General features: G+C 39.9%; 1 protein-coding gene across 2 annotated transcripts; it reads left to right on the plus strand.

Annotated features, from left to right (window-relative positions):
* The first annotated feature begins 2,011 nt into the window (after positions 1-2,011).
* Positions 2,012-12,137, plus strand: adap2 (ArfGAP with dual PH domains 2). 2 transcript variants are annotated; one of them, XM_074697294.1, is made up of 12 exons: positions 2,012-2,125; positions 2,422-2,681; positions 4,587-4,711; positions 4,795-4,886; positions 5,248-5,336; positions 5,577-5,689; positions 8,053-8,202; positions 8,279-8,362; positions 10,838-10,900; positions 11,191-11,268; positions 11,380-11,608; positions 11,922-12,137. In XM_074697294.1, exons 2-12 carry the CDS (start codon positions 2,594-2,596, stop codon positions 11,948-11,950), a joined length of 1,140 nt encoding a protein of 379 aa, XP_074553395.1. In that variant the 5' UTR covers positions 2,012-2,125; positions 2,422-2,593; the 3' UTR covers positions 11,951-12,137. The 2 variants fall into 2 exon arrangements, with proteins under 2 accessions (XP_074553395.1, XP_074553394.1); XM_074697293.1 differs by having other exon boundaries at positions 2,534-2,681.
* The last annotated feature ends 402 nt before the right edge of the window (positions 12,138-12,539 follow it).

Genomic DNA, 12,539 nt, shown 5'->3' on the forward strand with positions numbered 1-12,539 from the left:
TGGGAGAGCTGTTTCTTCCTCACTGAAATTTTGCGCCTGCGTTGAAAATGCTGGTTTTATCTACTGCCATCTTGTGGAAACTAAAGTTATTTTTCGTCTTGTTGATTTGGTGGAGGATGACAACCAACTTAAAGGGGCTGTGAGGACTTCGTCAGTTTTTCCCAGTTGCTTTAGTTCATTTCTCAAATCAGAACTGAAATTCACATCAAATTGTGTCACATCATTGTGTCAATAACCCTGACCCTAACCCTGCTCATCCAAAAAGCAGTTTCTTATTTCTTCGAACAAGTTGCTAATATTTTGGAACATCCATGCAAATGATAAAATGTACAATTCTCTGTTTCCTACATCAACTGCTTATGTAACGTTGTTCGAAATGGACTATCATGGGTCTCTGAATAGTCTCACCTCCCACAACATTTAGCTATGAGTCCATCACATAAATCTTTACATGCAAAAAGGTTGAACGGGTTATCATAATATATTAAGCTCTTTCCACACAGTCCCATCTGACTTGTTCTCTAAATCTGTCTGGATTGGTTAAGTGCCCCTTGAAAATCCTGACTTTCTCTGACAAATGTGCAAAGAATTAGATCAACCAACAATCAACCAGTTTTCTGAAATAGCTCAAAGGTGCATCTCATGAACTGCCAACTGGTAAGTATGAATGTGTACTTTTCCCTGTAGATGCAGTGGCAACACATTTCCTGTAAAAGGACAATAAAGATCTATCACACTTGTGGAGCATGTTCTTAATCATACACTTACAATGGCTTACAATGACCTTAATGTGTCCTCAGTCAGTCAGACTCTTTGTGGACATAGGAGATCTTTGTTGTGATGCGGATGAGAATTTGTGGCCCAGTATACAGGGGCATAAGGAGGTGTAGGGAGATTCGGGGACTGCATTATGGGTGGGCCCAGTGGTCCCGGGCCCACCCACTTTTCGACAGGACCATCCTATACTTTGAATTTTGTTTTAAATTATCTTTTTATAAATCAGTTCAAAACTAACATTGTTTAATTTTGTCACTTTACACTTGTTTTGTCATTGTTAGATTCCCTGTTTTTATAAAATGAGCTGGCAATCTTTTTAGCTTGTTTGGGAAAAAAAAAAAAATGAGTGGTAAAATGTCCAGCCTTATGTTTTATGGGTAGGACCAGAGTATGATTTTAAGAAAACTGTAGATTTTTTTCTTTTATTTAACTGTGGTTACTGTCACCACTCTTACAGCCTGCAACAAATGGAAAGCGATAACAGTGCAGCCCACTGGTGCATTACAACTGCCCTTTAGTCAGTATCATAGGGGGCCATCCCAGGTAGATCTGTTTGATGCACTAAAATAAAGTAAAAAAAATGCAATCAAATAATAAAGGAGAAAAAACAACCACAAATAGCAACAGCAGTATCTTTCTATTTTTTATTTATAAAGTGACTTACTTAATTTTGTTATTTAAGGCCCACCCAAAGTTGGTTTGGCCCACCCAAAAATGAAATCCTGGCTCCACCCCTGAAAAGACTGCACTGCCTTGTAATCTGTAGTTCCCACAGCACTGCATGGACACTTTTTCCTAAAGAGACTGTATGCTCACATTTATACTTTTGATTTTTTTTTTTTTTTTTTTTTTTGGTATGCAGCGCTTTCTTCTTCTTTCTGTATCATTGATGAGGTCAGTCAACAAATTACAGCACAAAATAGTGAAAGAGCAAATGTGGATTTTGTCCAGTCTCTTGTTATCAATCTCACACATACACTAATATATACAGTATATAATGTAAATTGTAAGTTACAGTTTATAAGCTGTAACTTACAATTTACTATAAGTTTCATCAACTGTTCGGAGAATTGCACTTACTGCTTTGCAAATGATGAGGGTGATTCGAGAAATGTACTAAAGCGTCTGTAACAAAAAAACAAAAAAAACAAAAAACAAAACAAAACTATAAAGCACTGAAGTCCATATTCGCTAAACCCCGAAGCTGCAATTCTGTATGAACTGACCAATCAGAGGCCACATCTACATCAGCACCCGATTCACTGTCTGACAGGAACACCAACATTCTGCAGGGGAAGAGACAGCTGCTCAGCACATTTTGATCAAGATACAAGTTTTACGACCTAGGGTAAATAATTCATAATTTTAATTCTCCCTTATTTCATCAGTAGAACCCATCATGAATTAAGATATTTTGCAAGAAAGTACTAAAACAGGCTGTTTGTGTACTGTGTTGTTAGTCTGCGGTGTGTGCTCTAGCTCTGTAGTTGAAAATAGCCTCCACACCGGGTAAACTGGTTTCAGGTATGAGTGTAAGCCTCCTCTTCAGCACTCACACTGTGTCAGAGCTAGTGCAGAAGTAATTGGTAAAACAGGAACAACACTCAGTCTCGGTCAGTGAGAGTTCATTGTTTGTCTGTGCAGCTCGCCAAAGAGGGAGGTCCCCTGAGTTGTGACATTCAAAACTGTCACAAGTTACAGTTTTTAGACCAGTTGCATTTCGCCATGTGTGAAACAGTGTGACCACAATGTTTAGAATCACAAACTGGCGGGATTCGTCGTCTATTGGGAAGGCAACGCTGGAGTTTCTACCGGGATGTCTAACAGTGAACGCAACAAGAAGATCCTGTTGGAGCTGGTGAAGCAGCAGGGCAACAGCAAGTGCGCGGACTGCGGCGCGCCCGGTAAGAAACACTGTATGAAAAGTGTCAGTGTGTTCAGTCTTCATTTGAAAGGTGGGCTTAAACATAATGATAATATTCATAATTAAAAACTGGTAAAAAGATTGAATTTTACTTCCTGCATTAGCCGAACATTGAAAGGGTACCAAAGCAGGGATTACTTTTGCATGCATGAAACCAAATAGGAACAACATTGTGTTTCCTCCTTTAGAAGAGTACTCTGAGGGCTCCTTTGACAGGGGGATATTTATCAAAAGGCATCCTGCTGCATTCAGGCTTCATTCTTGTGTCTTTCTTGACCTGTTGCAGTATAGGGGCGTCCATCATTAGTCCTCATTTAAGTCTCAGAAGGAAATGTCCAAAATAACCCACTATGTCATTTATTAGTAGGCTTTCACATTCTCCTCCTTCATGTTGTTAGTCAGCCCCACCTTCAAGTGTTTAAATATAGCACTATCAGAAAGGTTTTTCAACCATTGCATGCAAACCTGGTGTGACGTCATCCTGCTAGTTTGGTATTTTGGTTTAATTTCTGTTACTTTAGTATACTGTAAAAATATCATTGTCAAATAGGCTGCAGCAGAAATGTCCAATAATTTCCAGTTATTTCACAGTGCATGTGCTGTAGTTTATTTTTACAGTATATTAGCCTGCTGTATATTGGATTACGGTCTCTGAATGTGAAATAACGACCACCCTGCTGTCAGTATTTTACTTTACAACAAAGTAGTTTTTGTTGTGATGGTGTTTTGCAACCTTGAGTGAAGAGGGAACACAGTGGATATTAGATCCTGCTGCACATGGGGATGTTGAACAGGCCACAGACTGGCTGTGCTCCAATTAATTTACTGCCCCAGTAGTTATATTTTAAAGTAACCCCAAAAAACAAAACCCAGTTTATCCTTTTCTCCATTTTAAAATTGGTCAACACTCCGTAAAAATCATCAGGTAGTATGTGGTCTGTGTCATTGAGCACAGCTGGTCCGTCCAGTAGAGCATAGTTTGCAAGTCTTCAATATTTACTATTATTGCAATTTTTAGTTGCCTTTTTCAACACCAAACCAAAACAAACCAAGTGAAAAAGTTAAATGATGATAATGTCTACAGACTATTTCTTGAGCTGTAATTTCCCCAAAAATGTACATCATATCTGTCAGTTTTCAAGATTTATTCAGAGGATCTTGCATCCAAACCTTTTTTCAGCCCAGCGTATAAACAAAGACTAAAATAGAGGACTTCAATTTGAAAAAAAAAAATAAATTTTTTTTGAACAACAACAACAAAAAACAATATAAAAACATTAAACTAAAACTCCTGATTCTACGATGCTTCAACCTTTTTTTCCCGACCTAAATAGACAGCCCTAGCCCTGCGCAGTGGAACATCTCAATGGACAGCAGGGTCTCATATCCACTGTGTTCCCTCCTTGCTCAAGGTTACAAAACAACATCACAACAAAAATTATTTTGCGGTAAATTAATCGTAAAATGCTGGCAGCAGAGAGCCTAGTGCTAGGTCGTGCTCCATGAAGTCCCTCGCGTGGGCGGCCGGGGTTTGAATCCAGCCTGTCACTCTTTCTCACCGTGTTTCCTGCTGTATCTACTGTACTCTCCTGTCCGATTAAAGACATAAAAGCCCCAAAAATAACAGAAAAATGAGAATACTGGCAGCAGGGTTGCCAGTATTTTATTGTTATTTTACAGGGAAATTTTCCACAGTGCTGTATCTAAACATAACAGGATTTTACAGTTGAAATTTCCTCTTAAATTTACAATAATTTTTCTCAGTGTAGGTTTTTATGCTGCAAACTCAGCCAGACCTCTGTTCTTAAGAGACCTTGAATCTCTGATGGCATATTCCAGGTAAATCTTGCTTCATCAGACTTCCTTTCTCTTCCATACGTTTCAGATCCACAATGGGCATCCTACAAGCTGGGTATATTTGTGTGTCTGAATTGCTCCGGCATCCATCGCAGCCTGTCCAGTCGGGTCAAATCCATAAAGCTGGACTTCTGGCAGGACGAGCTGGTGGAGGTACATCATTTCTTTGATCATTTCCTCACTACTGATGTTTTTTGTATTTAATCTTAAACTATTTCTGTTTTGGTGATGAAAAGTTTATGAAATCCAATGGCAATGACCGTGTTCGATCAGAGTATGAGAAAGCTGTTCCTGCATACTACTACAAGCCCCAAGAAAATGACTGTGTGTAAGTACATCATAATCTCCCAATCATATAAATCTGTTCTTCTCATTTACACACCTCCTTTAATTTGACAGTGAAGCCTTTTGTGATTAATCTCTCTTAAAGTTTCTATCTAAATAATCTTAGCATGTGAACAAATGAACATTTTATACTGTGTCCCTCTCATGCCTTCCTGTGAGCAACCAAAAACTGCTGACAAAGTGCAGAAAATAAAGAGAAGTGAAACGATTGACTGTAAAAGTTTTAAATGGATGGACTTCAGCTGCCAGATCAAAACTTACCAATCATGTTTTCAGCTGTTTGATGACTCGATGCTGCAGAGAGTTGCTGTTTGAAAATATTTTTACATTTAATTTATCTTCAGCGTATTAAGAGAGCAGTGGATACGAGCCAAATATGAAAGGATGGAGTTCACAGGAGAAACAAAGTATCCACCCCTCTCATACACGACAGGTTTGCTGTTTGCTCCCATACATCTCCTTCATACGTCTGTTTTTTGTGTATTTAGTTTTCAATGTCATGCAGCCAAAGTAGTTCCTCAAACAAATGCAGAACTGTGTCAAAATGTATATTTATAAAATCAGTGTAAGATTTGTGTTGTGTCGCCCAAACAGAGAGACGTGAGAGGTCAGCTTTTTGGAATCAAATGTGTTGAAGCATGTCTGATTGATCCATTTGTTAAATCAACGACAGGTTTTTATGAAGGCATGTTGTGGAAAAAAGGAAAAGACAACGCACAGTTTCAAAAGAGGAAGTTTGTACTGTCAGAGAAGGATTTCACCCTGGCCTACTACAACAAGGAAAATGTGAGTGTTCTGCATCAGTGCCACAGTTCACTGGGAAAACATGAATGAACAAGGACATTTTAGGCCATGTCCACATGTAACCACATATTTTTTTATTAGTGCTGTCAGGGGATTAAAAAAAATAATCTAATTAATTACAGGATTAGTAATTAATTAATTAATCTAATTAATCACATTTTAATCTCATATCTGCTCAAAGCCCCAAAATAAAGAATTTCAATTCCAGGACATTGGAATTACATTAAAAGGCATTTAAGAAAAAAACATTTAAAAATAAGGTGGGAATAAACAACACATTTTTAGGTACCCTGAGGCATAAGGAAGACATGAAAAAGTGTTTTGGTTCTATCTCTACAAAATCTACACATTCCTGCACCTGAGATAAGCTGATTTGATTTTTAGGATGGTTTTTGCTTCTGTCATATTTTTACCCAATGTGGACTCAATTCTCACTGCAATATGAACTTCTTCATTTCTGTGAGGTCAGGACAACCAGAGCTAAAGGCTAAAAACTGTGAGAAACTATGTACAAAACACTTTATTCAAGTCTTGGATCAAAGAAGAGTGAAGTATTTTCAGTTTTACATGCTCTGAACACACAAACTGTTGCTCATTGGTGCAGAGCAGCCCCAAGCTGAAACATGACACCAGAGAGATGGAAGGAAAATTTCTAAGAATTCTTTAGATTTAAATACAGGACAAATATCGATCATTCAGTGCTTGTTTAATGCAGTAAAGAGTGTAGAATTACCTGTTTTTTACAGAATTGAACGGTTGATTTTCTGCAGGTTTTCAAAAAGGACGTGTGAATAAACGAGATGTGGACGGCAGTCTCACAAAAATCACTGTAGCAGCCCCCCCAGGTTTAAAGCATGTTGCTGGCCTCACGTGTGATACATTCAGGGACCGTCGAAAATTTGAGAATCTGAGGAGAACACCACTTTTTTTCAGCTTTTCAATAGGACAAACCGTTTGTAAATGCCAGACATTTGAAAATAAGTGCGTCTTTAAACCCCCCCCTGTTAATTTTTATAACACGTTAATTTGCGGTGTAATTAATAAATCTGATTAACGCGTTAAAATGACAGCCCTAATTTTTATACATTTACACCTGTCATTCCCAACTGCAGTTCTACGTCACTAAAAACAATGTTTTCTGAAAACACTGGCCAAAGTGAAGATTTTGGAAAACTCCGATTTCATGGTTTCTTGTTGGACACCAGTAAATAGAGTTTTCGGTTCTCAAACGTCACAGCTGAATGACAGGGGCTCATTCTGATTGGCGGGCATGGGCTTTATGTCTGGAAAACAGTGACAAATATGGGTTGGACATCCCTCGAGCCGCTCTTATCGGCAGAATTGCCCGCTGCATAGGGATGAAAGTATTTTTATAAAAACAAATGAGGGGGGATAGTCATTTTTGGAAATACCCAGCTAAGTGTAGACAAGGCCTTAAACCATAACCTCAGCCTGCAGACATTTTTAAAACCAAAATTGTAAACTCCATATTGGTAAGGCTGAACTCAACCTAGCTTCTTGCGGGTTCAGCCTTTTTACAGACAGCTCCAGGTTGCCAGCCTGTCAATCAGATCAACCATGCCCTTAAATGGGCAAACCTTGTAATTTTTAAAACTCAGACAATAATTACAATATACAATCAACCTCTTGCACGCCACTTGCAGATTGTGAAATGAGCTTTTCAGATCCAAGCAAGAGGAAGTTTTTCAACCAGACTGTGGATGTGTGTATTTTTGTTGTAAAAACCGTCTCATTTGGTTTGGCTGGCATCTGGTTTCAAGCAGTTTTTAGCACTTTTGCCTTGTATATCTAATCTTTTTCTATGTGACTGCTTAGTTTTACCTAACTAAATCTCTTTTTGTTTTCCTACTTAACAATGACCAAACAAGAGAAACTGGACTAAGGCATGCTAGCGCCTCTGTTAGGACACAAGTTTGAGTTGAACTTCATATTAACATTTTCATAAGGCCAAATGCAAGCTTTTTGAATAATTAGTTCATTTAAAAATGTATGTATGGGGCTCATTCTGGCAAGAAAGTAGCTCAGCAAGGTTGTTCATTTTTATAGGCTGGCTTTTACACTTCAAATAAAAAATGGGCAGGTGATTTTAACAGATAGAGAAGCTCACTCTGACAGCTGGTATGATAGCTTTTTATTACAGAAAGGGTAGCTCACACTGTCAATTTCAAAGAAGTTCAATTTCACCATAACCTAATAAATATTTTTCTTATTCTGGTCTAAACCAAAAACCATCAAACTGACTCTGCCATCCATCTAACCCATCTGTAAGCATGGTCAAAAAAGTTTTTGCATCTTTCAATCTGAAGTACATGTTTGTGATCCAGGAATCCAAAGGCCCTAAAGCTGTGATCCCCATCAAGGATCTGAATGCCAACTTCCAACCAGATAAGATTGGTCATCCTCATGGGCTGCAGCTTACCTACCAAGAAAGCAATCATTCTAGGAACCTCTATGTCTACCATGAGAGTCCTGAGGTGAGACCAAATAATCATCCAGACTGTGAACAACAGAGTCTTTGGAGAATCTCAGAGTGTTTTTCTTCTGCTCTAGGAAATAGTCACATGGTTTAACGCCATCCGTGCTGCCCGCTATGCCTACCTGAAGACGGCGTACCCGACTGGGAGCAATGAGGAAGTAAGTAACCCCAAACCAAATCCACTTTAATGGGGCTGTGAGGAGTTTCTAAGTGATCTTGAAAAAGTCTATTTTCTGGATATATGCCTGATTGTAATCCAATTCTTTATGATTCCTAAATGCCGATTCCTAAAAATTCTTAGCTTCCAGATCGGGTCAAGCAGGATCAGATTGATTTACTAATTGTCTAAGTCTCTATGACAACACCACACTGGCTGTGAAAAAGAGAAGAGCAGAGAAAAGCTAAACAGGAGAGAGATAGAGTTCAAGCTAAAGGTTCAAACACTAGCTAAAGGCTTAAAGCTATGGTCTATGATCTGAAACCCAGTTTGGCTGATGAGACACGTTTGAAAAACCCAGCCTCACTCACCCCTCCCCTCTGTGTTCTAAGATCCAGCCCCCCAGCTCGTATTGCCCTTCTTCACCTCTTAACAACACGCCCCCTCTGACAGAGCAAGAAGCCGGCCGGCAGAAAATGTAACAAACACGGCAGTCATCCTCCTTGTAGCTTTTTCAATTGGACCGGCGCGATCAAAACCATGAATTAGCAGACGAAGCAGGTCTGGCGTTGCCACTGCCAGCTGATCAGAGCAGAGCCGACTGTGGGCGAGGCTTTACCTTTCTCGGCGTGTCTTCACCAGCTCAGTTTACAATGCTAAAGATGTGTGGCTAACTTATGCTAAAATCTGTTGACAGAGCTGACCTGTTCCGACCAGCAGCGTTCAGTCATTAGCCAGTATAGGCACAGACTAACAAGAGTTATTCATCTCCCACTGTGGTAAACAAAGTCATTACCTGTACAACAGAAACTCAGCTGTCTCGGCGTCAGTCTTCAGTCCCAAATCCCTCTGCAGCTTTTTCCACCGGTCGTACATTTCTCCAATATGCAGTCTCTGTTGGCACCTGTATCGCTCATATTTCTTCCTTGCTTCAGCCTTTTCCATGAAACTTTTTTGTTTTCTTCCCTTCCCTGTGGAGGGTAACAGTCACAGTCCATGACGCTTCAGTAGCTGAGCAGCTAGCTGACGTGAGAGGGGTAGTGGGGAAGGACGAGGTGGGACCATGGGCATGACGGTGCGAAGCGAGGGAGACAGGAGATTGGATGGACTAACGCACAAATCCGAAATGAGGGGGACGGCGGTTTAGATCGGTCAATTATTAAGCCGTCTTGCAGCTGCTGTACTGAATGGATATTTTTTCATTCTTTTTGGTTTTGATATTGTGTAGAGCGGACCATCGGACCATAACGGCCTCAAAATGGTGTTAGTAATAATTACCTAGCTTCAAATCGTAGACCATAGCTTTAACAGGAGCTAATCTGTTTTATGCTAATGTTCATCCTTACTCACATGCAGCAGTTATTCTGCAGTGGTCTGTTCAAACTTGTGAGTCTATCAATAAAATGAAGTAAGAAGTTACGTTAGCTCTGCTTGGTAGATGAGCGCTGATAGGGCATAACTAGGATTTACTAAGAGTACGTTACGTTGCACGCTACAGACATGTCTCAGAGCACAAAGCGTGGCTCTACCTAACTGTTAATAAATACCTTACCTCGCGGAGTTGTGTGTGGTAAAAAGTTGTCTTGAACAAAGAAAAGTAGAGTTAAGATGAAGATCTGATCTCCATTCTTTTCCAAAGCAAACACACGCCTTGTTCAGAGTCACGTCTTCACCACAGTGTGTGACACTCCAGGCCAAAAGGTGGCACTGCAGTCAGATTAAAACAGATCCTCCTCACAACACATTTAATTTCTTCTTGGAGGTGCCAGTTTCATTCTTACTTCAAAACGTTTCTCAAAGAGCTTCACTCACTTTCACAGAATTAGTAAAATATCTCAACTCTGGAAGGAAATATAGGTAAGTAAATAAGGTTTATTTGTATCACACCTTTCACAGAGGAAGCTCACAAAGTGACTTAAAGAATTAAAACAGCACTCATTAGCACATACAACAAATGAACAGTTGGAGAAAAACACATGAGCAGCATCTTTCTTCAAAGGGCATTTGCAATGGGAGGCCTGTCTCAACAAGTAGACTTTAAGTTGCTTTTTATTTTAAAGTGGTGACAGCACCTGAATTTCCCCTCTGGGATAAATAAAGTATTTTGTATTCTATTCTATTCTATTGTGACAGTTCATAATAGCTGTTTAAAAACAGGGTATCATCTAGCATCTGATCATAAAGAGGTGCGTGGATAGAATTCACTTTCTTGCATCACCGTTTAAAAAATCCACATAATAATTTTAAGATAACAGCTTATTTAACTGAACCACTTTTACAAAGGTGAAGACTTAAATGCAGGACCTTAACCTGTCTTGGATCTGATTCAAAATGCTCAAAATAGCAGTTTATCACCAGCTGATGCAATGGGCTTTCACTTTCATTAGAGTCAGCGAATGTAAGAGCAAAAACCTACCGCTTTTAGGTCACACACTTGAAGAGCTCACACACATGTGCTTTTACATTTCTTTTCCAGATAGTACCAAAGATAACGAGAAATTACCTCAAGGAAGGATTCATGGAAAAGACTGGGCCCCTGGTATGTTATACAGGAAGAAATATCAACAACATTTAGACCAAATCTTGTGCTTCCACTGAATATCATCTGTTGTTCTATTTTCTCTGATATGATGAGGTTTTACTGTAATTTTGACAGCTCTAAAGGCAGTCTTAACTAGTAAACCTCGAGTGCTTCATTTAAGAGTTGTTTTTTGTTCCTTTTACGTACATTAACACCAAAGCTAAATATTTTATTAGAGTGGCACCTGGAAAGAAGAAGTATGAGGGAATAAGTCTGGTTTGAATTCAATCATTTTTAACTTTCAACAGCAAAAGGAGCCGTTCAAAAAGAGGTGGTTCGTTTTAGACTCTCAAAAAAGAAAACTGTTCTACTTCAAAGGGCAGCTGGTGAGACAACATCACATCTTGTTATTTAAACCATTCTATGCAGCACGTTAATACTCCTCTGAAATAACTTGTACTAAATGTTTTTTCTTCTTTTTCTTATCCTAAACATAGGATGCAGAGGAGTTAGGAGTGGTTTTCATCGGCACAGAGAGCAAAGGATACTCAGTGAAGGAGTGCAACCCAAAAAACACCCGGGGAAACAAGTGGAATCACGGACTTTTGGTGGAGACACCTGAGCGACAGTTTGTCTTCATGTGTGAGCGGGAGAGAGAGCAGAGAGAGTGGCTGGATGCTCTGAGACAGGTCCTGCTTAGACCCATGTCACCACAGGATTATCCCAGTAAGAAACTCCAAACATAAAACAACTCTAAAATCATTTTTATGATTAGCTACATATGGCAACATTTTTATACTTCTCAAGCCTGTCAAACCAAGGTAAGATGTTAAGTAAGCTAATCTTGCAAAGATGCTGATCAGAAATATCCATAGTACCCAGGCAGGCAACAAAAACTATGTGACAGATGCAACAAATAAAATGCCTGGTTCATTATTTAACAGCACAAACTCGCACAAAGCACCAAAGAGAGCTGTCATACATAACTGTATTAAAGTGCCCTGCTCTTTATTTGACCCAGCACTTTATTTTCTTCCAGTTGAAGCCAACATCAAGCATAAAAGATGAAGTTACAGAGCAGTACAACAAAAGGATGATGGAGATAAACCTGCTGAGCTTGAAACACAAGTGACAGAACTTCCTGCAGAACTAGAACTGAACTGGACTGTGCACTGTATAACTTCCATCACTCCCATTTTTGTTTTCCACTAAAACAGAGCAATGACTGACTGTGATGTGTGTCACAGCGTGGGTTACAGACAGGGGCGGACTGGCCATCTGGACGTTCTGGAGAAGTCCAGAACGGCCGGGGCTGCCGGTCCGCTGACGGCCGGTTCGACCGGTGACAACACCCCCCACAACAGCGGCGGCCGTCGTCGGGCAGAACCGGCCGTTCACACACTATGCTTGTAGTTATCGAGACCGGTCTTGGTCTCGAGACCACTTTTTCGTGGTCTCGGTCTTGTCACGGCCTCCACAGTCTTTGGTCTCTGTCTTGTCTTAGTCTCGGGGTCTCCCGTTCTCGATGGGTCTCGGACTGACATGTCGGTCTCAAAGGGATTAGAAGCGAACGATATGTCCAGGCACACTGCTGGCTTTGTAGAGCACAACTTTCTATAATGGCTTTTATTATTTTTACGCGCCCTTTGAGTATTTT

Source organism: Halichoeres trimaculatus, unplaced genomic scaffold, assembly GCF_033239565.1.
Source record: "Halichoeres trimaculatus isolate MK-OKI-2021-1 unplaced genomic scaffold, fHalTri1.1 fHalTri1_scaffold_20, whole genome shotgun sequence".
Taxonomy (NCBI): domain Eukaryota; kingdom Metazoa; phylum Chordata; class Actinopteri; order Labriformes; family Labridae; genus Halichoeres; species Halichoeres trimaculatus.